The following is a 24,512-nucleotide window of genomic DNA, read 5'->3' on the forward strand; positions in this document are numbered from 1 at the left end:
CACAAGGATATGGATGATAATAGACCTTTTTTTTCCTTTGTTGAGAGGGGATAACAAAAGCCAAAAGGTCACAAAATTATTAGAGAGACGTAGAATGCTTAAATATTTGTTTTAATAGCCATGAAGGCTTTCATATTGGCGTAAATTAAGGCCAGGCCCATCTAAGTTAACCAAGAATAACCGTCGATTCTCTTTGTCGAAATTAAGAGTAAAGTTTTATTAAGTTAAACTCAAACTTTTAGTAAAAAAACATAATAATCATTCCAAACATAACTAAACACGAATATTTCATGTTCAAATTTTAACAAATTATTATTTAAAATTCTAAAACAACAGTAGTAAAGTGAACATAATAAGAAACATTGAGAAGTGGAACTATAGCCAGCTACTCGAACCACAATATCAATCTTCATCTTCATTGTCTTCATCACTGGAATCGACGTCTAGCCAGCGCCTGTAAAAATTGAATAATTCAAGTTTAAAATTCCCGCATAATTTTGTTCATACTAAATTTATTCAATTTATTATATTAACAACATTACAGCATATCGCCAGTATTAAATCCATCAATTTCATCTTCAAGAATGACCTTCGAACATCGTAACTGAGACATCAGACATTGGATACCTAGCAAAGTAGAATTTAAGTAAGAAAATAATAGTTTCGAGTGGTATTTAAGACAATTTAACAGTACCTTCGTAAACAGAGATCCTCCGAAACAGAAGAGTACATATTATTGGTTGATTAGCAAAGGTAGGGGAAGAAATAATTTTTTTCCGTTTCTCGAGAAATGCAGTACAAACCGAACCAACAACAACACATCCAATCTCTAGGCCACTTAAAAAAAATGATTGTATATAAGTTAAACAACCAGTAAATAGATTATATTTTTAAAAATATCGAAAGTTTCGAATATTATCTTACTTGTGTTCAAGGATGTGAATGTCACAACTTTATTCTCTGAAATGTAGCCATTTTGATGTTCAAGGAAATCAATTATCTGAGGCTCGTTTACGTGTGAAAGCATTCCCATGACATCTAACATAAAATAAAATTCCAACGAAAAAACAACAATATAAAAAAAAAAAAGTCATCATCTTTAAAATAGAATATCATCACATAAGAACGGATTTATTAAGTTTAGTTGAATATAAAAACTTACCTACACAGCGGTTCTTCTCGTCAGGCGTCGAATTATTCATTCTCAATGCATCATAAAAAAGGATAAAATTGTCAGTACTTCGCGGATATGTTGGGATCATTTTTGTTTTATCCTGGATCAGGATCTGAAACGGATGGTTTGAGTTCCTGAATGATTGTTGACCTTCAATCACTAAAAATCCAGTAATCTCGTACCAGTCTCCTTCCTTGATTTTTCCATAGTATCTTGATACATAAAGATCCGCATCTATCTTGGCATTAATCCTATTTCCCTACAATAGAAACACAATTTAGCATTTAATTGTTTTATTTTTGTTGTACATCTCATTTGGTATTTGAAAATAATTACGGCAAATTGGGAAAAGGAAGAAGAATTACCCTCTCGTCTACCAAAATCAAACTTTGATAAAAAGGCTGTCCTTGAATAAAATGAGGTGGCCATTCTCTAAGAATTTTCACAGCAACTTCCGGGTTACGTAACGTCGGATTCATATCTTTTACGTACAACACCATCCTGCTTGGAATTTTTTTCCTTTTTTTCGAGTATTTAGAAGCAAGAAAAAGTTTCAAAGAGAAGTTTCAAATATTACAGTAACTTATTTGTAGTTCATATATTCATAAACTAAAGAAGATAAGGATTATAAGAATCAGAGTTCTAGATTTGTGTGGATTGTATAAAAACCCGTGGTCTACACAGGGAAAGCTGCATGTGTCTCTGTTCGATAAGAATGAACAATGTTTTTTTTAAATAAAATACTTTATTTTTAAAAATTTCACTAGACGGTTGAAACTCTAAATTTCAAATTGCATGTCTATCTTTGCATTATTCAACTTGCATGTTGACATCTTTTTATTATCATGCATTGGCCTTTCGTATATTTGTTACGATTTTTGTTGAAACTTTATTGGAAACTTCAAAGTCTTTGTCTTTACATTTTCTTCTAAGTATTTAATATGTAGATATTTTTATAAAAATAATGATAAAAGAATAATCTTATGGTTAATATAACCATAAATCGATATATGTAAATAAATTTAAACTGTCATTTATTTAAATTCAAAAAATTAGAATCCATCTATCATTTGAATAAAAAATAATTAAAACCCCCTAAAATCCATAATAAGCCAAAACAAAATTAAGGAAGTCGTCAGTCTTCTATTTGCGAGTCCTCTTCCTTGGTCTCCTATAAATTAGTTAATTAATACATGAAAAAAGTTTATAAACGAATTTTTAGAATGTTTTCATCTAATATATAACATGAACAGAGATGATAATCTTACAATTCCATCATTTTCGACTCCTCTGGAATTTGCGGATTGAGTATTATTTGCGTACAAACTGTAGAAGATATACTTCTTTTTCCTGCAAAGTTAAAACAGAAATAATTCTTTAATATTTGATCAACAAGACTGAGCAATAAATATCATCAAATTGAATGTATACCTTGGAAAACTTCAATAACACTCCATCGAATAACACAAACTAAGCGATCACCTCGGAAAGATTTATAAGTATCGTAGAATTTTGCAGCCGATCTTTCGAATAATTCACACCTTATTAGGGTTCCACTAAAATGTTAAGAATTAAAACTTTATGTTTCAATATAATTCAAGATCATAATTATGTATAATATATATATATATAAGAGTATTATAATTCACCTGAAATCACATAGATCAAAAGATATTTTGTGGTTAATAGAGTAATCATCTGCTCTACTATTTATTGCAATATTTTCTTCAGAACTTTGCATCTCATCGTTCTCTTCATCCTCCTCTAAATCTTGGATATATTTATCCTCATTATGATCATCATTATCACTATTATCTGATTGATATTCGACCTCATCATCAGTTTCTTCATCAATATCATCATATTCTTCATCCATTATATCATAAGAAACATCATCTTCTTCATCGCTTCCTTCTTGTATATAATCAGAATCGTCTTGATTTCCAACATTACTGTCGTCATCAGATTCTTCAAAGACCGTACAATCTGTTTCTGAGTGATCATGACACGAAGCGTTTTTTTTTCTGAACCAAACCGAGTACAATACTTAAACAACATACGAATATTGTCACTTTGTGTTGCGTCATCAGATTTCTCATGATTTTCCGACTTATTGTTTTCGTCTTTTTTATTGTAATTTCCTGAAATTACAGCTGAATTCCCCAACATTGACAACCTCATCGATGACGTCTGTATAAAAATAAAGTTAGTTCAAATACAAAGATTTACTAATAATAATTGAAATTAATATTAAAATAACAAAAATAATTCCTCACCCACTAAATAATCTTCACATTGGGTACCATCATTAATGAGTTTAAAATCGACGAAATCATAGAAATCTTCCCCTCTAACAATTGAATTCTCTTTGATCTTGGTATTATACAAAATAACAATTTTGTAACGATGTGCGGTAGCTAAACATGAACCATACTGCTCAACAACCTTAAAGTCTTCGAAATAAAGCCAATCACCAACGTTAAACTTGGAGACAAAACGATCATAAACATCTCCACGAAAGGAACATTGGACCATTACACCCTAGTAAAACATAGTATTAATAATAGTCACATAATATGATTTTTTATGTCAAAATAATATGCTCAACGCTTGCAAATTAAAACTTTCAGGTGTAATTGCATATACGCTTTATTTTTGGAATACATAATGAGCTTATTATTAGATTAAAGTTAATACCTTTATATCAGATAAAACCAACTCCAAACATGGACCTTTTTCTTTCCACAAACACAAGACCTTCATACGAATTTTCTATTCATATTTCGATGAATTCAAACGCGAAACATCATCGAAAAGGCTATACCTAACCATAGTTTTCTGTTTTTTGTTTTCTTCTTTGATTTAGGTTGAATGTCAGAAGGGTCAAATAGAAGTATATATATATATATATATATATATATATATATATATATATGTAATTTAATATATATTAGATATACATTTTTTTGATAAGTGATATTTAAGAATATATGTTTACCAAATCTTTTAAATAATTTGTAAGATCTCCAGACATAAATATCTTTACACTTCCCTTTATTTTAGAGATAATAGTAAACTTCTTAATGTTTATCATTACGACTTTTAATGCGTATTTATATTATATATTTTTACATTAATCATGATAATACACTTTATTATGTTTTGTTTTGAATATGGAATACTTCTTAAGTTTATCCACCCTACTTAACATAACGTAAAATTAATAAATTTTAATATTTCATCAAAAAATTGTAAATATTAGTTTAAATTAACAACCTTGAAAATGATAATTATTACATTTTTTAAAATTCAGCCTGAAAACGTTATATACAAACCATTTTCATATACTTAATACGGTTAATTAACTCGTTTACTTCTATCATTCATATATACAATTTCGGAATGTTAAATATACAATCTCACGACATATTGAAATTTACATAATGATCAAGAACTTTAGCTTTTGGTCGATTGTATTGCTACTAATTTAATTTTGGTACGCACATTTCTCATTATTTACACGTCTCATCTCATTTATTTATAGAACAACATTATAAAGCACCGTAAATTTTAAATTTAAAAAAAATAAACTTTATAGAAATAATATTATTTCATAAAATATTCATCCATCTAAAACAATATCCAAAAAAACAGCAATTATAAGATCTCAGAACACTCATCATACTATTCTCTAAATTATGTTCCTCTACTCGCTTCACGCCATAATATTTGCTACGACACCAATTATTTTTCCTTCCATATGCAGACTATTTTAAAATAACAAAATATGTTAGATTAGATATAATAAAAATCTAATAAGAATATATATTAGGTAATTACCGTGTTTCTTAAATTGAAAGGAAACGACTTAGATTCTTTGCGATAAATACCTTCTTTGCAGATAATATCAAAAAAATAGGGTTAGGGTTAAAGATTTACGAATAAACGCAAGTATCATGTTTTTATAAAAGAATTAGTATCAGGGTGACCTTTAAACACATATTGTTACTGTGATAATACCAAACTAAGCAATAAGTAACAAACGTTAGAACATTATTTCATCAAAGAATTATGGTTAAGACTGTTGTTTTAACATAAACCACTACCGAGCAATAGTTGTAAGACGTTGTATTGCTGACCCTGCATCTTTCACCTGTTGATTAATTAATCAATCTAAATTATGTTATATCCGAGAAAATAAGAGTAGGTAATTTTGAACAATAACATTATAATTTAATTAAGATTATACCATAGATGTTGGGATATTATTAGAACCAATCATAGCATTTTTACAAAAAAAAAGCAGTAACTACAAAATATTAGTATGATTTCTGAATCAAATTTATAATACTTATAAAATTTTAAACAATACATGAGTTTCACCATACGATCATTGGTAGATTCATCTAAATAATGTTTTAATTTAAATCATTAGAAAAAAATTATAATATTAACCAAAGAGTTTTTAATTTAGCAACATACCTCTTAGCAACGATGAGGAAGCATAAATCAAATAAAAATGTTCGATAGACTTCGCCACCTCTACCTATTGATTTATATTTATTTATTAGAGCCAGAAACACATGAATAAATGTCAATAAAGATGATAGAATAGTTTACTATTACAATTACCAAACATCTCTCATTAATATTAGCATCTTCCGAAGTTTTCCTGTAACTATAAACATGAGACTTTTAATTTAGCATCATCAAGGTATAAAGGAAATAAGTTTAGGTATACCTAAATTTTCTTGTGTGGCACATAGAACTAAGATCACGACCATCTACTAACTCACCTGAAACATAAGAATTAGTATAATTTGTTTTACAAAACTTTAATTAAATCAAGAAAAATATTCAATATAATATAAGAAGTAAAGAAACCATACACAAAGTTTTGGTAATACTTGAACTTGCGTTCCAAACAAATACTACAAAAAGAGGATATGAATAATTAGAACACAAACACGAATACGAAGAACCATATAAAAGATCATCAAGGCTATAATACAAATATAAATTCGAGAACATGAGAGTAATTTAGAGTTTTTTCTTTTTTGAAGATTTTGAATTATGGAGAATGGTTAGGGTTGCACCTATTTATATTAATGAATTACCTATAATTTTCGGGTTTCGAAGAAGTCGGTATATTTTGGTTGGGTTTAGCCCATTATTTCAGGTTTTAGGGTTTTATAACTTATAGAAAACACGTTTTGACGATTATATAGATTAGATAATTAAGAAAATTAATCTTTTAAAAAATTTTAATTAATCAAAAGGGTATAAATGTCCAGTTTTGAATCTCATTAATGACAAATTAGTAATCTGAAGTCTGAGAATGAATGTGCTGTGTTTCATCAACCTAAATAGAGAAGAAAAGCTTGTCCGATATTTTTTTAAGGGCAATTTCATTAAAGGGTAAACGACGTCAATTTTTGTGAGATTGGTTGTAAGCGCTTTCGACTATTCCTTTAATATATTAGATTTATCGACATCATCAAATAAATATCATTTAGTTAATTTAATTTATAAACCATAAAAAAAAAACTGCGCCCTCCCCTTTGAGCCGGCAGTGGGTTAATAATTACAACAATCAGACTGTTGGCTCTGTCACGTTCGCGAGAATTATTAACTCTATTGATCTACTACTCAAACTCTTTCCATGTTTTCTACTGATTTCCCTACTAACACTTGCTTCAATGTGTGAAGTATAAAGTCTCTTCTCTCTTCTCTCTCCCTTTTCTCTAAAAACCCTAGTTTTTCTTGCCGCCGTTTGCCTCTCCGACTTGCCCTTCCGGCGCCGGAGAGGGGTCCTCTTTATTTTTTTAGTAGTCTAACGCCGGCGTCTCTCTTTCCCTGAGTTTACGGCTGTCCTCTGTCCGTTTCTGGGCTCAAGGTAGGTGGTTTCCAGAGTAGATCTGGCACGTGGCAACGACAAGAAGCAAGCTTATGGTGGTCACCGGAGTTTCCTCGAGACTCGTGGGTGTGAGGACAGCTCCAATCTGGGTGTTCTCTTCGGCGGATCTGGGTTGAGCGTCTCGTCAAGCGTCGATGGCTCCGGTGGGTTTTGGCTTTGATGAGTGTCGGGGTTTGAGATCTCCTCCTTGGATATTAGCAGAGATCGGTTTCAGGTGGTCTTGGTCATCAGTTTCGCAGATCTCCCCTTCTGCAGTCGGTTCGGTTGCTTGCTTCTTCGTGTTTGGTTTCGTCAGCTGAGTATGTTTTTAGGTTGTGCTTAAGTGTAGGTCTTGGCATACAACTAGAAGGCAGGGGTAAGCAGGGTTCTTTCTCCGGCGGCGGTGGTGTGGGATTCCCCCATTTGATGCGGCTGTGGCGGTGTGGATTCTTTTGGATGGTGAGGAAACCCTGTGTGGTTTACTTTTGGTAGAAGACGCCAGAGGTTTCCCGAAGGTGTTTTTCTCGCAGCTCAACATTCAATTGACCGTTACGGTTCGCGGCGGAAGTCAGTGGGGGTTTGGTGGGTTTTGCTGCTCGTCTTGGAGGTCAGTTCTAGATCCCTTGGATCTAGTAGGCGGTTGCGGGTTCCGTTCTTTATTTTCTGGATTGAGCAACCAGTATTTTAGAGATTGCCGCGTTTTTACTTCTTACTCCGGACCGGTTGTTGGGTTCCTTGCTTGGAGATACCAGAGATCACCATATATGGAGATGGGGGTTAGGTCTGAGTGTGTTCGGTTGCTAGGCATGGGACCATCACCGTAGAGCCTGTTGTCGGTGGTTAGAACAGGCCGGGAGATCTGTTCCGGGTCAGGTGAGATGTTGAAGGTTGAACCGGAGTTGGATTTCGAATGCTTCCGATAAGGGTTCACTTCAGTGTCTCTGCCGCAAAGGAGTGGGTCTTGCATTCACCAGGATTACTGTTCCGATCACTGCTGCAGGTCACGTTTAATTCAGCAGGAGTAGATCTTATTTCTGTTAATGGGCCATTTTTATGTTATTTCCATTTTGTACCTGTCTAATATTGTATGTTCTAAAGCATTGCCCAATTAAAATTGGGAAAGCCCATTAGTATATTATAATATTTTATTAAAAAAAAAAAAAAAAAAAAACACTTGCTTCGATATTTTTTTCCTGTCAGACGAAAAGGGTCCTAAGAGCCATTAGTCATCCTTATTTGAGTGTCTCTTACTTGTAACAATATTAAAAATAATACTAATTTAAGTTTAGATCTTTACACCCTTGTTTTTATTTTTTCTCCTCCCATTAGTCATCCCTAAGTATCTTATTATTTTTATTAAAAATTGTATTTTAAGTATATTTTATATGTTATAAATGTTGGTTATACACCTAAAGATCATCATCAAAGTCAAGAGATCAGCAAAGGCAAAACAGAGAGATGATTCTTGGAGGAAATTTAGTATAGTTTGTATCTCACAGCTGCAGCTAGAGGAGTTGCAATGACTGCAGGAGCGAAAGCATTAACCCTAATGCCGTCAGTAGCCCACTCGCATGCCAGATTCCTTGCTAGCTGATTCATCGCCCCTTGTTGCAGAGTAGATGAAACCAACAGAAAGCGATACAACTCCAGCAATAGAAGACATGAACACGATGTTCCCACTTCCTGAAGTCTTAAGCAGAGGATGTGCAAGCTGCACTATCTGTTCCCACTTCATGTATGTACTATCTCCTGTTCCAACATTAGGCTCATCTTTCTATCCTCATCACGGACTATTTGCTGTACACTGCTACACTTACCTACGTTTAAGTGTACATACATGTTCTCAGATATGCAATATCACAAGTGTGTGTACTTATTTAAATGGAGTTATGCTCTCTGTCAATGAAAAGAAAATAACTAAAATCAGAACAAGACTTAAGAAAGATTTAAACCAGAACAAGAAAAACCAGAACAAGAATTAAAACAAGAACAAAACTTAGAAAACAGAACCAAACTAGACTTACAAAACAGAACCAAACTAGACTTACAAAACAGAACCAAACATGACTTACAACAAGAAAAAAACAAGGACCAATCAAGACTTAAAAACGGAACCAAACTAGACTGGACAGAACCAAATAAGAAGGATGATTGACCAAGTTAAATACGAAGGATGCACAGCCACTATAACTAATCTATCAGAAGGTTCACGGGATGAAAAGCTAACAGATTCTCGTGAGATCACAAGGTTCACGGGTCAGAACCACACATGAGAAAAACAAAACAAGAACAGAACGAAACAATACTAACAAGAGCAGAACCAAACAACACCAAAAAGAGCAGAACCAAACAACACAAACAAGAGCAGAACCAAACAACAATTAATAAAAACAGAACCAAACAACACTAACAAGAGCAGAACCAAACAACACAAACTTCAGGTTGGAACACGAACACAAACAAACAAACTCTTAAATACATAAAGAAACGTGAAACATAGGTTGGAACACGAACACAAACAAAGAAACTCTTAACTCCAGTGGATTTGATTGGTTTCTAACAAGACACAACACAATAACAAACATGAAACAGTGGATTTGAGCAATTAAAATTGATACATAAACAAGACACAAACAATAACAAACATGAAACAGTGGATTTTAGTAGTTAAAAATGATTCATAAACAAGACACAAACAACTACAATGGGTTTGACTCACATCACCAGACCAACACTAAACCAAATCCAACCAACACTAATTCACTGTTCTAATGCAACTCCATAATCATCTTAAGACACTAGAGATCAACAAAACCATATCAATTCTAAATCCGAGGAACAAGAAGAACTAGATCCAAATAATAGAGAAAGGAACTTGGCGGCCAGAAACTAGGGTACCTTGAAGAGAAAAGAGGAAGCAGGTGCACCACCATGAGGACGAAGGAGAAAGGAAGCCAAAAGAGAGAGACGAAGAAGAAGAGGAACCACAAAGTCTATTTCCTCGACTGTTTAATCCAAGACAAAAGAAGAAGAAACGAGAGACGAAGAAGAAGACGAAGGAGATTGGATTGCTCTCGTCGATTTTGATTATAGAAAATCTAGGAATTGATTTTGATAAATCGATTCACGAAGCAGAGTGTGATCCTTGTTTGTATCTCGAGAGAGAGAGCAAATGAAACAAAACCAATCAATTAGTGACAGGTGTGGTGTCTCTGAGGATCTAAAATGATCGGGGCAGAGACACAGATCTCTGCAAAATTAGGATTAAAACTTTTTTAAAATAAAAGACATCCCAACGGTATGACCAGGACTTTCCAGGGTTTGTAGTAGTGCACTATCTGAGAGTGCCATATGATATTTGGAGCCAACAAGTATCGGCTTATAATTCTCTTATGACACAAAAAATCATGGCATACTATTATTGTTCCGAATGGTAGTGATGTGTCATGTGGTTTGAATAGTAACAATATTTTACAAGTATACTATATATATCTGTAACACTGTTAAACATATATATATATATATATATATATCTAGAAGTATATGTTTTTGTAACTATTAAAACTATTTTGGCTATGCAGGACGATCTCCGTTAAGCTTTTAAATGTTGCAAGAAAATTATGAATTACGATGTTATTTTTTTCACTGAGCTAGAAGGCATAAATTGGATTGATTAATAAAGTAAGCATTACTTGAGTCTTCACCCTAACAAAGCCGATAAAAAAGAAAAACAATGATAAGATATCTATGGCCTAATGCGACTATCTAAAGCAGTTTGAGCAAGAGAATATAAGATCTTTGGCGGTCCAACAAAGTATATCATCACTACACAAAATCATTTTTTCCGTTTTTTATATTCTTGAGTATTATTTGTTAGTTTAAGCGGAAGTAAAAAATATTAGATTGAAGAAAAGAGAGTTTAGTCGACAAAGAGAATGGAGAGAAACTTAGATTTCATTAGTGTATGTAATACAATATCGGCTAGAGCCTTTAAATAGTAAAAGAAAAACTAGGGCTACACCCTTTACACAATGCACAATATCGATAGGGACATAAGGAAAGAGAGATGTTTGGTCCCAATGTAGATAGCGACATCTTCTTGATTTCCTTAAGTGGAACCAACATGTGATATTGTTTGATCTCTCTCTCTTAACGGCTATGAAGAGATTCTTGATCCTTCTCTTAGGCCATATGTGTTAAGGCCTCACCTTTACTTCATGTAACAAGATAGGATTCGGCCTTATTCCACATGTGTACGAACGACCGTACGGACACCACCTTGTTCATGATCAATCATGGTCAATACTCCCCCTCAAGCTTAGCCAAATGAAATGACTAAGCTTGGAACCCGTGAAGCATCACCTCATTAAAAACCTTAACATAGAAAACCTCATGGGACAAAACTATGTTTACGGGAAAAAGAGTGTGATACCCACGAGTTAGGCGAGCCTATCTTGGACGCGTGGGATCTGCGAGCCCAAGTTTGCCATAGATGTATTCACAAACTTGAGGACTTGCAGCCTTGGTGAAGATGTCTGCCAACTGATCTTTACTCGAAGTGTGACATGGTAAGATTACCCCTTCTTCAATCTTCTCTCGAACTTTATGGCAATCCACTTCAATATGCTTGGTTCGTTCGTGGAAAACTGAGTTTGTGGCAATGTGTATTGTTGCGTTGTTGTCACAGTGCATGGTGATTGGTTGATCAGATTCGAACCCAAGGTCTTTAAGAAGTGCTTTGAGCCACACAAGTTCATTGGTTAGCTTCTTCATAGCCATGTACTCGGACTCGGCGCTTGAGCATGAGACAACCTTCTGCTTCTTTGACTTCCAAGTCACTAGATTACTACCAACAAATGTACAATACCCAGTCGTAGACCTCCTATCCATTGTATCACCAGCATAGTCTGCGTCACAATATCCTACCATTTTAGTGTTGTTGTTCTTTCCCATCCAAATTCCTTGGCCCGGACTCCCCTTGAGGTAACAAAGGATCCGTTCCACCGTGTTCCGGTCGAAGTTGGTTGGAGCTTTCATATGTTGACTGACTTGATTGACCGCATAGCACAGATCAGGCCTTGTGATTGTGAGATAAATTAATTTACCCACAAGTCGATGATATCTCCCCACATCTTCATACGGCTCAGCCAGCTTGTTAACCGGAGCATTAGGCGTGTTCTTCATCTCCCCCTTTCGCTTGACCTGGTAGCCTTCTTCGAGAGGAGTGGACACCGGTTTAGCTCCAAGTTTACATGTCTCATGTAAAAGATCAAGTGTATACTTTTGTTGGGAGAGAAACAAACCCTCCGGAGAGCGAGAGATTTCGATCCCAAGAAAGTATTTGAGCTCACCAAGATCTTTGATATCAAATGTGGAATTAAGAAGACCTTTGGTGGTGCATATACCGTCCTTATCATCACCAGACAGGATGATGTCGTCCACATAAACCAAGACCACGACACGACCACCGGTACAGCAAAGAGTAAACAAAGTGTGATCCACCTCCGAACGCTTGAAGCCATGGTTGCAAAGAGTAGAGCTGAGTTTGTGGTACCATGCTCTCAGAGATTGTTTCAAACTGTAAATGGCTTTGTAGAGCCTAAGAACCTTTCCCGGAGCAACGATATCCTCTAAACCAGGAGGGGGGTGCATGTAGACTTCCTCTTCAAGCTCTCCCTGAAGGAATGCATTTTTGACGTCCATTTGCCACAAATACCAAGATAAGTTCGTGGCGAGAGAGAACAACTCGAACGGTGTGAAGCTTCGCTACCGGTGCAAATGTATCAGTGTAGGCGGTGCCATAGGTTTGTGTGAAGCCCCTAGCCATTGCTGAGATACTTGATGGTGAACACCCATTTGGAACTAACCGCCTTTTTCTCGTGAGAGAGATCCGCCTTGTCCCAAGTGTGATTACGAACCATGGCACCATTTTCATCATCAACAACGTCCAGCCATTCCTTGTATTCTTTGGCCTCATCATAGGTTTGAGGGATAAATTGAGCATCAATTTTACCGAGGAAGGCTGCATGGACCGGCGATACAAGGTCAAGCGAACACACGACTTGAATAGGATGAGCCACTACTTGATTATTATAATAAACACGTTTGTCTTTCCGGGTAGACGGATGAAACTTGAGGCGCTCGCTATGCCGGAGTTGAGGAATGATTGTAGTGGACGGCGGTAGTGGTTCTGTACTAGCATTAGTTGTATGATGATCAAGATCAAGAGCACGATCTGCCTCGGTGTTGTCTTCTTCTTGTGATGTAACACTCGATGTTGTAGCCTGGTCCGCCTCGGTATTAACCTCCGTACCCTCTTGTTGAGACGGTGACGGTGTTGAGTCGCCGAAGCCGCCAGTAGGAGGAGGAACGGGATCACTTGTCGCATGATTTGGTGATGTAATGCCAAGATGGTCAAGTAGAAACCGCAGATTGGTCGCTCGATCAGAGTTGGAGTGAGACAAATCTTTCAAACTGTTCCAATTTTTCGTATCGTAGTAACCTTGGTGTTCAAGAAACTTCACATCTCGTGAGATCAGTGTACGGCCAGTGGTCGGATCATAACACTTGTACCTCTTTTGACTTGTCGAATAGCCAATAAACATACACTTGGTGCTTTTGGCGTCAAGCTTACTTCGTTGTTCACCTGGTACCAAGACAAAACAAACACAACCAAAAACACGTAAGTGGTCCAAAGGAGGTTTGGTTTTGTTTAGTACCTCATAAGGTGACACATCTTGTAACACTTTTGTGGGTGTCCTATTGATCAGGTAACAAGCCATCATCACTGCATCTCCCCAAAACCTCTTAGTGACATTGTTGTAGAAAAATCATTGACCTTGCGACCTCCATGAGGTGTCTGTTCTTTCTCTCTGCCACTCCATTTTGTTGAGGCATGTATGGACAACTTGTTTGTTGTAAAATGCCATGTTTGGAGAGATGTTCTTTTAACTTGTGGCTTATGTATTCTCCTCTATTATCCGATCTTAGTACCTTTATTTTAGCATTGAAATGGTTAGTGACATAATTCTGAAAATTAACAAAGGCATCATAGACTCTATCTTTTGATGGTAACAAGGTAAGCCAAGTATACTTAGATTTTTCATCAATAAAAGTCACAAAATACTTGTTATTATCTCTAGATAGGCAAGGAGAGGTCCACACATCAGAATGTACCAAGTCAAAGCAATGCTCATAAATTGTAGTAGATTTAGGGAAAATGGACTTGCAATGTTTACCAAGGATACAAGACTCACAACTAGAACTATCAAACGAAACATTAGGCAACATTAATTCAAAAGCACGAGAGTGAGGATGGCCTAGTCTAGCATGCCACACATCACTTAAAACAGTACTAAGGTTCGATATAAAAGAAAAACAATTAGATGGACTTGATGAAGTATTCTCTAGGACATAGAGATCTCCTCTAGCATCCCCTTCTCCAAGAACCTTTCCAGTCTCAATATCCTAAAAATGTACACTATTAGGTCCAAAAATAGTATAACAATTCAGATCAGTAGTAGCTTTCTTAACCGATAAAAGATTAGAAGTAAAAGTAGGCATGAAGAAAGCTTTCAAATTCTTGTCAAATAATTTCAAGTCTCCTACTCCTTTAACAGGTATACGATCTCCATTAGCAATAATAACATTGCCTACAGCTGGTTTTATGTTGTGTATAAGACTGGTTACTTATCATGTGATGAGAAGCACCCGAGTCAACAACAAGAGATTTACTAGGTTTTGAAGCATAAAAAGTGGTAACGGAGTCCTTTAGTGCGGCAATGGACTTGATGAGGGCCTCCAAGTCAGATTTCCTCACAAGATCTCCATAGCTAGCGGCCATGGACGTTGCACCTCCTTGGTTCACCATGTTGGCACCTCCTTGACTGCTCTGCCCTTCTAGTGATAGATTTGCCTTGAACTTGGCTGGTTTGAGATGAGGGTGAAGAATCCAGCACTTGTCTTTCACATGGCCTCTTTTCTTACAGTGGTCACACACCACCACTTTTCTGTCCTCATGCTTGTATATCCCCTTGTTAGCGGTAGTTAGGTCCTCCTTGCCACTAAAGAGTCCAAGTGAGCCTTGTTCTTTTTGAACTTGGGAACACACATCTTCAAGAGTCGGCAATTTGTCACCACGGAGGATATGCTTGATTAGATCGTTGAAAGCCGGATTAAAAGTAAGTAGAAGGCCAAAGACCTTGTCTTGCTCTTTTCTCTCATTGTGAATGACTGGATTGATTGTGCTTGGTCGGAGCATCTCAAGTTCGGCCCATAGAGACCTAAACTTCCCAAAATGCTTCGTGAACTCCAAGTCTTCTTGATGGAGACTGTTAATCGCCTTCTTGACTTCGAACACTCGGGTCAAGTTTGTCACGTCCCATACACATTCGCAAGTGACTCCCACAACTTCTTGGTCGTCTTGCAATACGAGTATGCTTCAAGGATTGGTGTATCCAGCGAATTTTAGAGAATGGCAAGCACGATCTGATCTTCTTGAAACCACTTGACTTCTTTTTCAAGATCAGCCTCCTTGTCTTCCTTTTCTTCTTTATCGTCTTCCTTGATGGCTTTCTTGGGAAGTTGGTCCGTCTCAACATGGATCCATAGTCCCCGACCACTAAGTGCGGTCTTTGTGGTTCTCTTCCACAATAAGTAATTTGCTCCTTTGAGCACCACCGGAGTAACAATTAGTTTGTTGTTATCCATAGTCACAGATTTGAGTGTAAAACGAGTAGAATAGTGAGTATAAAGAGAGAATAAGAGAATAGAATGAGTAGGATAGCGAGTATAGCTGGAGAATAGAAGTATGAAGAGTATGTTTAGAGAGTTATAGATCGAATAACATGCTCTGATACCATGTTAGTTTAAGCGGAAGTAAATATATTAGATTGAAGAGAAGAGAGTTTAGTCGATAAAGAGAATGGAGAGAAACTTAGATTCCATTAGTAGATGTAATACAATGTCGGCTAGAGCCTTTAAATAGTAAAAAAAAAAACTAGGGCTACACCCTTTACACAATGCACAATATCAATAGGGACATAAGGAAAGAGAGATGTTTGGTCCCAATGTAGATAGCGACATCTCCTTGGTTTCCTTAAGTGGAACCAACATGTGATATCGTTTGATCTCTCTCTCTTAACGGCTATGAAGAGATTCTCGATCCTTCTCTTAGGCCATATGTGTTAAGGCCTCACCTTTGCTTCACGTAACAAGATAGGACTCGGCCTTATTCCACATGTATACGGACGACCATACGGACACCACCTTGTTCATGATCAATCACGGTTAATATTATTGTTATTATTATTATTTATAGTAATAACTAACTAAATTTTATATAATAAATTCAATTAATTAGGGATTTATTAAGTTGTAATTAATCAAATATTTCTTAAAACCTTAAAAATAAAATATAAAAATATATAGTACATCTTAAAAAGAATTTTGTAATTAAAAAGAAAATATTATGAAGATTAATGGGATGTTTATTATCATACTAAAATTTTAAGTATACATTTTATGACTTAATGTAAAATGGAAAATTTAATGAGAATAAATAGCCTATCAATTAATGAAAATATATTTCATCTATATATATATTTTGCAAGTATATTTGGTAAACAAACCTTGGAATATGTGAAATGTTAATAAAATATATTACATGGGATATAACTTTGATTCTAAAAATATATAAAGATCAACTGTTTTTTTTGTATTCTAAAAATCAAATGTATATCAACTTTGACTAGAAAATAGTTCGATTTAGAATTCGACGGATATTATCAAGTTATCAACCATTCAAAAATGGGTATGAGTCATATGACACGATAACATACTTCGAGGCTCGAGCCTTCAATTACTACAACAAAAGTATTTTAATAGTTTGTTACCTTTGACTTCAAACATACTTCTATAGATTACTGAACAGTCTAGATATATATATATATAAACATACTTCTATATATATATCTATATATATTCAAGAGTTGTAAAAAAAATCCATGCAGAAACGCTACATAATCTCAAAATACAATCGTTTTATAATATTAGATTCAAACAACAAAAATTTGAACAAACCTTGGAAAAATGCATGTATTCTTCTTTTTAGTCAATTCTTATCTCCTCACTACAACAAATATGTACATTGATAGCAGACGGATATAGCTCATTTTCCGTCACTGCTATGAAAGATGAGATTTTTTTTCGCTTACTTTTTAATAGCATCTTATTAACGCTATGATAGGAAAATTATGTAGCGGGAAACAAAAGTGACTTTTGTCCGCCAATACTTAGTGAAATTATTCACTTAATCGCCAAATAAAAAAAAAACCCAAAAACTCGACACACTCTCTCTCTCTCTCTCTCGTTACAACCTAAGCTCAACCTAAGAAGATTTCTTCTTCTAAATTCTCTGTGTGTGCTCAAATTCTTCTAAATTTCTTATCAATTCTTCAGTTTTATCGCCGTTTGTGAAAAGCCCCAATTTCGCCGTTTGTGAAAAGCCCCAATTTCGCCCTAAATCTCCATATCCATCGCAATTGATAGCTCGAATCCATTTTTGAGGCATGTCTTTCTTCTTCCTCCTAATTTCGTTATTTGTTTCGATTATTTGTGATTTCAAACAGCTTTTGATTTCGATAAGGGTCAGATTTAGTTATCTGTTTTGTTAGGGTTCGATTTATCTAGATTTATTTCGTTATCTGTTTTTTAGGGTTCGATTATTTACAGATTTTGAGAATGTGGAGTTTCGAATCCATCTGTTTTGTTAGGGTTCGATTATTTACAGATTTGACTCAAAAATAGCTTTTGGATTTGAGTATTTGCGCCTTCATAAACTGAACGATTTTTTTTTTTTCCCAAGTGTTGGTGATTGAAATGTTGGGGAACTGAAGCTTCTCATTTCTCTGTACTCACACAACAGGTTAGTATCACTCAACCAATAGTTAAACATTATTATTACACACGAATATTGGTGATTGCTATGTTTTGTCCTTTGAGTCTGATTCGTATAAATAGTGATTAGATTAGTGAGATTTTACACAGTTAGATATTGGTTTAAGAGCATCTGTATGTGTCTGAAGTAGTGCAGTATTGTCTGAATTGTTGCTTAATGTGAGCTTTGTATAATATGTATCTCTATTTTATCTATAAAGGTTAAAATTTATATTATAACATATAATGTTGGACAAGGCATGGGTGCATCTATGCAGGTAAGGAATTATATTTCATAATTAGGTTTTATTTTGGGTTTGGATACTTTAAGATGTTCTTTTAGTTATGATTTTTTTCTTTAATTATCCATTGAAGAGCTGATCCTGGTTATAAAAGTGGAGCTTGGAAATTTGTAAGGGATGTGTCTGCGGCTTTAGGTGACATAGAAATGATAATATGTCCTTGTAAAGACTGTCGTAATGTAGTACGACAGTTAAACAGTGTTGTGGTTGAGCATCTTGTAATAAGAGGGATGGATGAGGCATACAAGGTGCATAGTGATTGGTATCATCATGGAGATGTGAAGTCAGTAGATGAATTTCAAAGTAAACCAACTCAGTGGAATGAGGAAGTTTTTGAGTTATATAAAGCTGCTGAATTTTTTGATCAAGAGTTGGCTTTTAGAGGTGACTTAGCTGACCAACCTGTGGGCGACTTAAGTGAGATTGCAGAGGGTGAGGACCAACAAGAGGATGAGTTCCTTGCAAAGATCCGGGATGCTGAAACCCCACTATACCCTAGCTGTTCAAACCACAGCAAGTTATCGGCTATTGTGACTTTGTTTAGGATTAAGACACATAATGGCTGGTCGGATAAGAGCTTCAATGAACTGCTTCAGACATTGCCAAGCATGTTGCCAGATGGTAATGTCTTTCACACATCATTGTATGATGTCAAGAAATTTTTAAAGAGCTTTCATATGGGATATGAAAAGATCGACGCATGTGTTAATGATTGCTGCCTCTTCAGAAAGAAGTTAAAGAAGCTTGATAAATGTCCCAAATGTAATGCTTCACGGTGGAAGACTAATAAGCGGACTAATGAGGTAAAGAAAGGTGTCCCACAGAAAGTATTAAGATATTTTCCAATTATACCAAGGCTGAAGAGAATGTTCAGATCAGAGAATGTGGCGATCACACAAGTCTGTCACGGTGAAGGCTATAAATTTGGCTGCAAATAACCAAGAGAGGATGAATTTGAGACCACCAAATATTGGTCCTGTTGATTGGCAAAAATTTGTCAAACTCAAAACTAGTGCTGCATTTAAGGTAATTACTTGTGATTATAATTGTTTAGTAGTTGATTGGTGATTAGTAATTAACATGTTTCATTATTAGGCCGTGAGTGAGAAATATAAAGCAAAAAGAAAGAATCAGATACCTCACACCACTAGTCGTAAAGGGATCAGCAGACTAACAGAAGAAATGGCAAGCATATATACTACAACTATGTTGTTTATTATTATACATATTCTTACTTCTTTTCATATCAGCTAAGTGATTCTTCTTAGTGTCGTTTATGATTCTTAGTTGCTCATGAAATTGTTGCAGAGTGTAAACAAAAGAGCACATCCTAAGTGTGTGTTTGTTGATTGGTCTGACATTGATGAAAATGTTGGTGAGGGTCGGATTCTTTCTTCTGATCCGGATGACATAGTGAATGACTGTCGTCTTGGCCCTTATGATCTCAAAGTGTTAGTTGAAGCTGCATATAAACCAGATGCATTTCTATGGAGACCTGCACAAAAGATCTTTCATATGAAAGAAGCTGTTGGACATATAATCGCATGGCCAACTGATAAGTGTAGACTGGTAGACAACAACATCCAAATGGAAGACATTGCCCCTATGGTATTTATAATTTCTAGCAATGTGTTAGCAATGTATTACCCCTGTCTATAATGCTAATTAATTATATTGGATTTGTTTACTGATTGTGTTTAACAGGATATACAAGGAAACAAATGTAAACTATTGGATTTGTCTAAGGGTGACGTCATTGTTGCTGAGGGGCGTTGGGAGACACAAGAACCAAGTGCGTTGGTTAACGGAATTCCTCTTGGACCAAAAGCAGTTAAAGTATTTGTGGATTCAGTAAAGCAGCCTGATACATCACTATGGAGACCTACAGCTGAAATGTCATTTCTTGAGGACTGTTTGATGGCTTACGTATCTTGGCCCCTGAGTAAGGTTGATTTTGAAAATCCCTCAACTCCAACTGGTCAGAATGCTACATCACATGCTTCTTTGTCTGCATCAAAGGCCAAGTCTGCAGCCACAGCTTCTAAGTCTGCTACAGAGTCCAAAACTTCAGCAACAGCTTCAAAGGCTGCATCGCAGGCCAAATCTGCATCTATGTCTTCTAAGTCTGCATCTGGTTCTGAGTCTCCTGTTGATGATGCAACGGGTCCAATATCACCAATAAAGAATACTTTACCATCACAGTCTCCTCTCAGGAAGTCTCCAGTAAGTGTTTTCATATGTTATGAAGTTGTTTTTGTTAATTATATGATGACTGATGGTTTATATTGTAAACATGGCAGCGCATTAATAAAGTTATTTCCAAGGAGAATAAGAAGTGCAAGTTGATGGATTTAACTGAAAAGAATAGGGTTGTGGCTGAAGGACGATGGGGAACAAATGATCCAGAACATAAGGTTCACTTTACTCGCTTGGGTTCTAATGCAGTTAAAGTGTGGATAGATGTTGTGAAGGTGAAAAATGTAAAAGTTTGGAGGCCATCCGATGAAATAGAGATTATTGAAGATGCACTTAGCTCCTGCATTGCTTGGCCAGAGAACAAGGTCATTATGTCTTAAACTGATGGTTTTATTGTGTAATGTTAAGTACTTGAGATTGCTTGTTTATTTTGGATGTTCTTGAGACTTTGATGGTAAACTGATGTTCTTGAGACTTTTGTTATGTATTTTGGATCTGAGACGTTTATTAATCAGATTTTATGAGATTTTATAAAACAGGTTATGTGTGCTATAATCACATATCAGAAAATGCTATAAAAGTACAGGTAAACGTTATGATAAAAGAATATACCATAGCACAGTAAACAAGATAAAACAGCATTTCGCAACAGCTATATTAGATATGTATAACATAGCACGAAAAATTAAATATTGTATAAATTTTTGCAAAATTATAATCTTGATAATACAGCAGTTTATTAGAGCTATGCTATAAAACTATAACATAGCACGAAAAAACAAATGTTGTATAAATTTTTTCAAAATTATGATCTTGATAATATAGCAATTTCTTAAAGCTATGTTATATTTTTATAACATAGCATACGTAATAAGTGCTATTGTATATGGGGTACATATAATAACAGTGCCCTAAAACAGCGCTCATGAAAACGCTATCAAAGACCTATGATAGCGTTTTTCTCTGGTTAACAATGTGCATATTTGTTGTAGTGCCTCTACATTCTATAAATAAACACTTAGCTTAGATATCAGATTTTAGAAAACACAAGCCATACTCAGAACTCAATATGACTAATAGCTCTATGAAGAAAATGATTCTGATCCTCTCCATCATAGTCATAGTTTTATCTCCAACAAGTTTTTTTTCTTCTATGGCAGGTAAGTAACCTTAATAAATCAATCGACTAAGTTAAGAATTTACCTATCAATTAACTTCTTTTTTTTTTTTTTTTTTTTTTTTTTTTTTTTTTCTGTTTCCTTGTTATTCTATTCATATTTGTAAGATGTTCATGCTACTGGGAGTCCCACCGAACCAGCAGGCAAGAACCTCATCACTATCTAATTAAGGAATCAAAACAATCATATTAGTTTATTAATTCTTAATGTTATATTTTTTTTCTTTTGGCTTTGTAGATTCTCACATTACTGGAAGTGATAGAGTAGCATGTCCTGCTTGCCTTTGCTGTGAAGGCCAATCTCCTCCACCGGGAACTTGTTGTCATTGCTGTTAATTAAACTTAAGATCTACGTCCTCGTAAACTTAATAATTAAGAGGCTTAAACCTCTTAATTACTACTATTAGAGTTCATTGTATATACTTTATGTTGTTGTAATGTTGTGTATTCACCAATAATAGCAGCGTAGCCAGCCGCTTAGAATTAGATCCATCCATTGTCAGGGTGGTGCTTTGGCTAGTGATTCGAATATTCCTTGTTCTATACATATACAAGTTTAGAATTATGTGTTAAAATTCTACTTTAAAAATGAAATAAAGTGTTTGCACAAAAAAAAAAAAGAAATGAAATAAAGTATGTAAGAAAGACATTGTAAGGTTTCCATTATAACATGCATAATGGTGAAATGATGTTTTCTAATATGATTATTTTTGGTAGGATTTTCTAATATGATTATGTTTAAAGTTTAAGTTTTATCAATCTAAAAAATCCTATAATGTTTAATAAAATGCAAAAACCTAAAAAATATGCGTTTTTGCCAAATATATATATATATATATATATATATATATATTTTAACATATATATATAAATATTTTTTTTCACATATATATATATAAATATTTTTTTTAACATCTATTAATATAAATATTTTTTTATTATACAGTATATTTTTAAAAAACTTTTTTGACGAATGATATATAACTATTTATTTATGATATATGGTAATATTATACTTTGTAATTTTTCAAAATATATCCAATCATATAATTTTTTTTATTTTGTAAAATTTTATTATGCAGCTTACTGAACAAAGCTTAAAATTAGAAAACAATTGAGGAAAAGGCAGCAAAAACAAAATGGCGGATCCGTTGTTGTTGTTGGAAACACGAATCGCAGAGCAGAAGCAATACGAATCCAAACCATTCCCGGCGGTGATATCACCACCGTCTTCTTCGTCGATTCCGATTCATGCTCTATCTCTCCCACTCTTCACTCAGTGTATCAAGAATCAGAAACCTTACCTCGATTCGCTCTTGCTCGGATCCGGAGCAGTACTGTTCAGAGGTTTCCCGGTGAATTCCGCCGTGGATTTCAACGACGTCGTCGAGGCTTTCGGTTTCGATGAGCTTCCTTACGTCGGAGGCGCTGCTCCTCGCAGTAGCGTCGTCGGTCGTGTCTTTACGGCTAATGAGTCTCCTCCTGATCAAAAGATCCCTTTTCACCATGAGATGGCTCAGGTATATGTAAACTTGTATCTCAAGTTTTGATTTGGGTAATCTGATTTACATCTAAAGGTTTGAGCTTTAAGGAATTTGATGGTGGTTTGATTAAGGTACCTGAGTTTCCATCAAAGTTGTTCTTTTACTGTGAGGTAGAGCCCAAGTGTGGAGGAGAGACTCCAATTGTGCTGAGTCATGTTGTGTATGAGAGGATGAAAGATAAACATCCTGAGTTTGTTCAGAGATTGGAGGAACATGGTTTGCTCTATGTTAGGGTTTTAGGAGAAGATGATGATCCATCATCCCCCATTGGCCGTGGTTGGAAATCCACATTCTTGACACAAGACAAGAACCTTGCTGAGCAAAGGTACTTACATCATCATCTGAGTTAGTGGGATTATAGCTCATCATCAGTTGTAGATTTCTCAGAGTGTATGTTTTTTTTAAACAGGGCAGCTAATTTGGGATTGAAACTGGAATGGACTGAGGATGGAGCCAAGACGGTAATGGGTCCAATCCCGGGTATCAAATACGATGAGTCGAGAAACCGTAAAGTATGGTTCAACAGCATGGTAGCTGCTTATACAGGCTGGGAGGATAAGCGGAATGATCCAACGAAAGCAGTGACTTTTGGGGATGGAAAGCCTTTACCTGCGGATATAGTACACGACTGTCTTAGAGTCCTTGAAGAGGAATGTGTTGCTGTCCCGTGGCAGAGAGGAGATGTGCTGCTTATAGATAACTGGGCGGTTCTTCACTCTCGAAGACCGTTTGATCCTCCTCGTCGAGTTCTTGCATCACTATGTAAATAGAAGAATATGTTGTCTTTCACACATAAATAAAGCCTTTGGATTTCGGATTTAGAGGCAACACTGTACATAATAGTATATTACATACATATGTTTGGGTATATAGTAACCCATTTCTTTATTCAGAACATCTCTTATTTACATTGCATAAGAAAGTACACAACATAAGATTCTTTTATTGTACTCGAAACTCTACTCAAAGCTCCTCGTTGAGCTTCGACTTAGTTGGTTTCAAGCCCGGTTTGAGGGATTCAGATAGCCATTTTGCAGATTCTTTCTCCATACGAGTCAAAAAAATTTTCCAGTTCGTGCAACAATATCCAAACGAATATATAACATCGGTGGAGATCAACTACGACAACATATTTGGAAATGAAGGTAAACATCTCCTCCTTGTGGACGAGCGAACCTCTCCACCTTTTGGACTTGAAAGTGCCAAAAGCGTCCTACACATAGAAGACGGCCACAGGAACATTGGGTTCCATGGCAAAGCGGGTGCTGACTTAATTCACCAACACCAA

The 24,512-nt window shown here is 35.3% G+C and overlaps 4 protein-coding genes and 1 long non-coding RNA gene across 8 annotated transcripts; 2 read left to right on the forward strand and 3 right to left on the reverse strand.

The window, feature by feature from the left end:
- Positions 1-402: 402 nt before the first annotated feature.
- Positions 403-1,653, reverse strand: LOC147920401 (uncharacterized). The gene is made up of 5 exons (XM_087501057.1): positions 1,540-1,653; positions 1,163-1,433; positions 925-1,038; positions 543-627; positions 403-454 (listed from the first exon to the last, which is right to left on the reverse strand). Exons 1-5 carry the CDS (start codon positions 1,651-1,653, stop codon positions 403-405), a joined length of 636 nt encoding a protein of 211 aa, XP_087357183.1.
- A 6,742-nt stretch (positions 1,654-8,395) lies between these two features.
- Positions 8,396-10,430, reverse strand: LOC147920402 (uncharacterized). 2 transcript variants are annotated; one of them, XR_015590566.1, is made up of 2 exons: positions 9,969-10,430; positions 8,396-8,887 (listed from the first exon to the last, which is right to left on the reverse strand). It is a non-coding gene; the product is annotated as an uncharacterized LOC147920402 (long non-coding RNA). The 2 variants fall into 2 exon arrangements; XR_015590565.1 differs by having other exon boundaries at positions 8,396-8,966; positions 9,969-10,421.
- A 2,459-nt stretch (positions 10,431-12,889) lies between these two features.
- LOC147920403 (uncharacterized) lies at positions 12,890-15,330 on the reverse strand. The gene is made up of 2 exons (XM_087501058.1): positions 14,925-15,330; positions 12,890-13,716 (listed from the first exon to the last, which is right to left on the reverse strand). The coding sequence occupies exons 1-2, from the start codon at positions 15,328-15,330 to the stop codon at positions 12,890-12,892; spliced, it is 1,233 nt and encodes a 410-aa protein (XP_087357184.1).
- Positions 15,331-17,934: 2,604 nt separating this feature from the next.
- Positions 17,935-21,250, forward strand: LOC104767709 (uncharacterized). Of its 3 annotated transcripts, XR_015591666.1 has the most exons (4): positions 17,935-17,994; positions 18,227-18,283; positions 18,381-18,711; positions 21,121-21,250. XR_015591666.1 is itself a non-coding variant. In XM_087503187.1 (3 exons), exons 2-3 carry the CDS (start codon positions 18,252-18,254, stop codon positions 19,243-19,245), a joined length of 897 nt encoding a protein of 298 aa, XP_087359313.1. In that variant the 5' UTR covers positions 17,935-17,994; positions 18,227-18,251; the 3' UTR covers positions 19,246-19,368. The 3 variants fall into 3 exon arrangements, 1 of the variants encoding a protein (XP_087359313.1); XR_015591665.1 differs by lacking the exon at positions 18,227-18,283; XM_087503187.1 differs by lacking the exon at positions 21,121-21,250 and having other exon boundaries at positions 18,381-19,368.
- Positions 21,251-22,720: 1,470 nt separating this feature from the next.
- On the forward strand, positions 22,721-24,112 carry LOC104766034 (clavaminate synthase-like protein At3g21360). The gene is made up of 3 exons (XM_010489848.3): positions 22,721-23,200; positions 23,296-23,549; positions 23,634-24,112. Exons 1-3 carry the CDS (start codon positions 22,820-22,822, stop codon positions 23,992-23,994), a joined length of 996 nt encoding a protein of 331 aa, XP_010488150.1. The 5' UTR covers positions 22,721-22,819; the 3' UTR covers positions 23,995-24,112.
- Positions 24,113-24,512: the final 400 nt, after the last annotated feature.

This window comes from Camelina sativa, chromosome 19 (assembly GCF_030686135.1).
Source record: "Camelina sativa cultivar CO46 ecotype springtype chromosome 19, ASM3068613v1".
In the NCBI taxonomy this organism is placed as follows: Eukaryota; Viridiplantae; Streptophyta; class Magnoliopsida; order Brassicales; family Brassicaceae; genus Camelina; species Camelina sativa.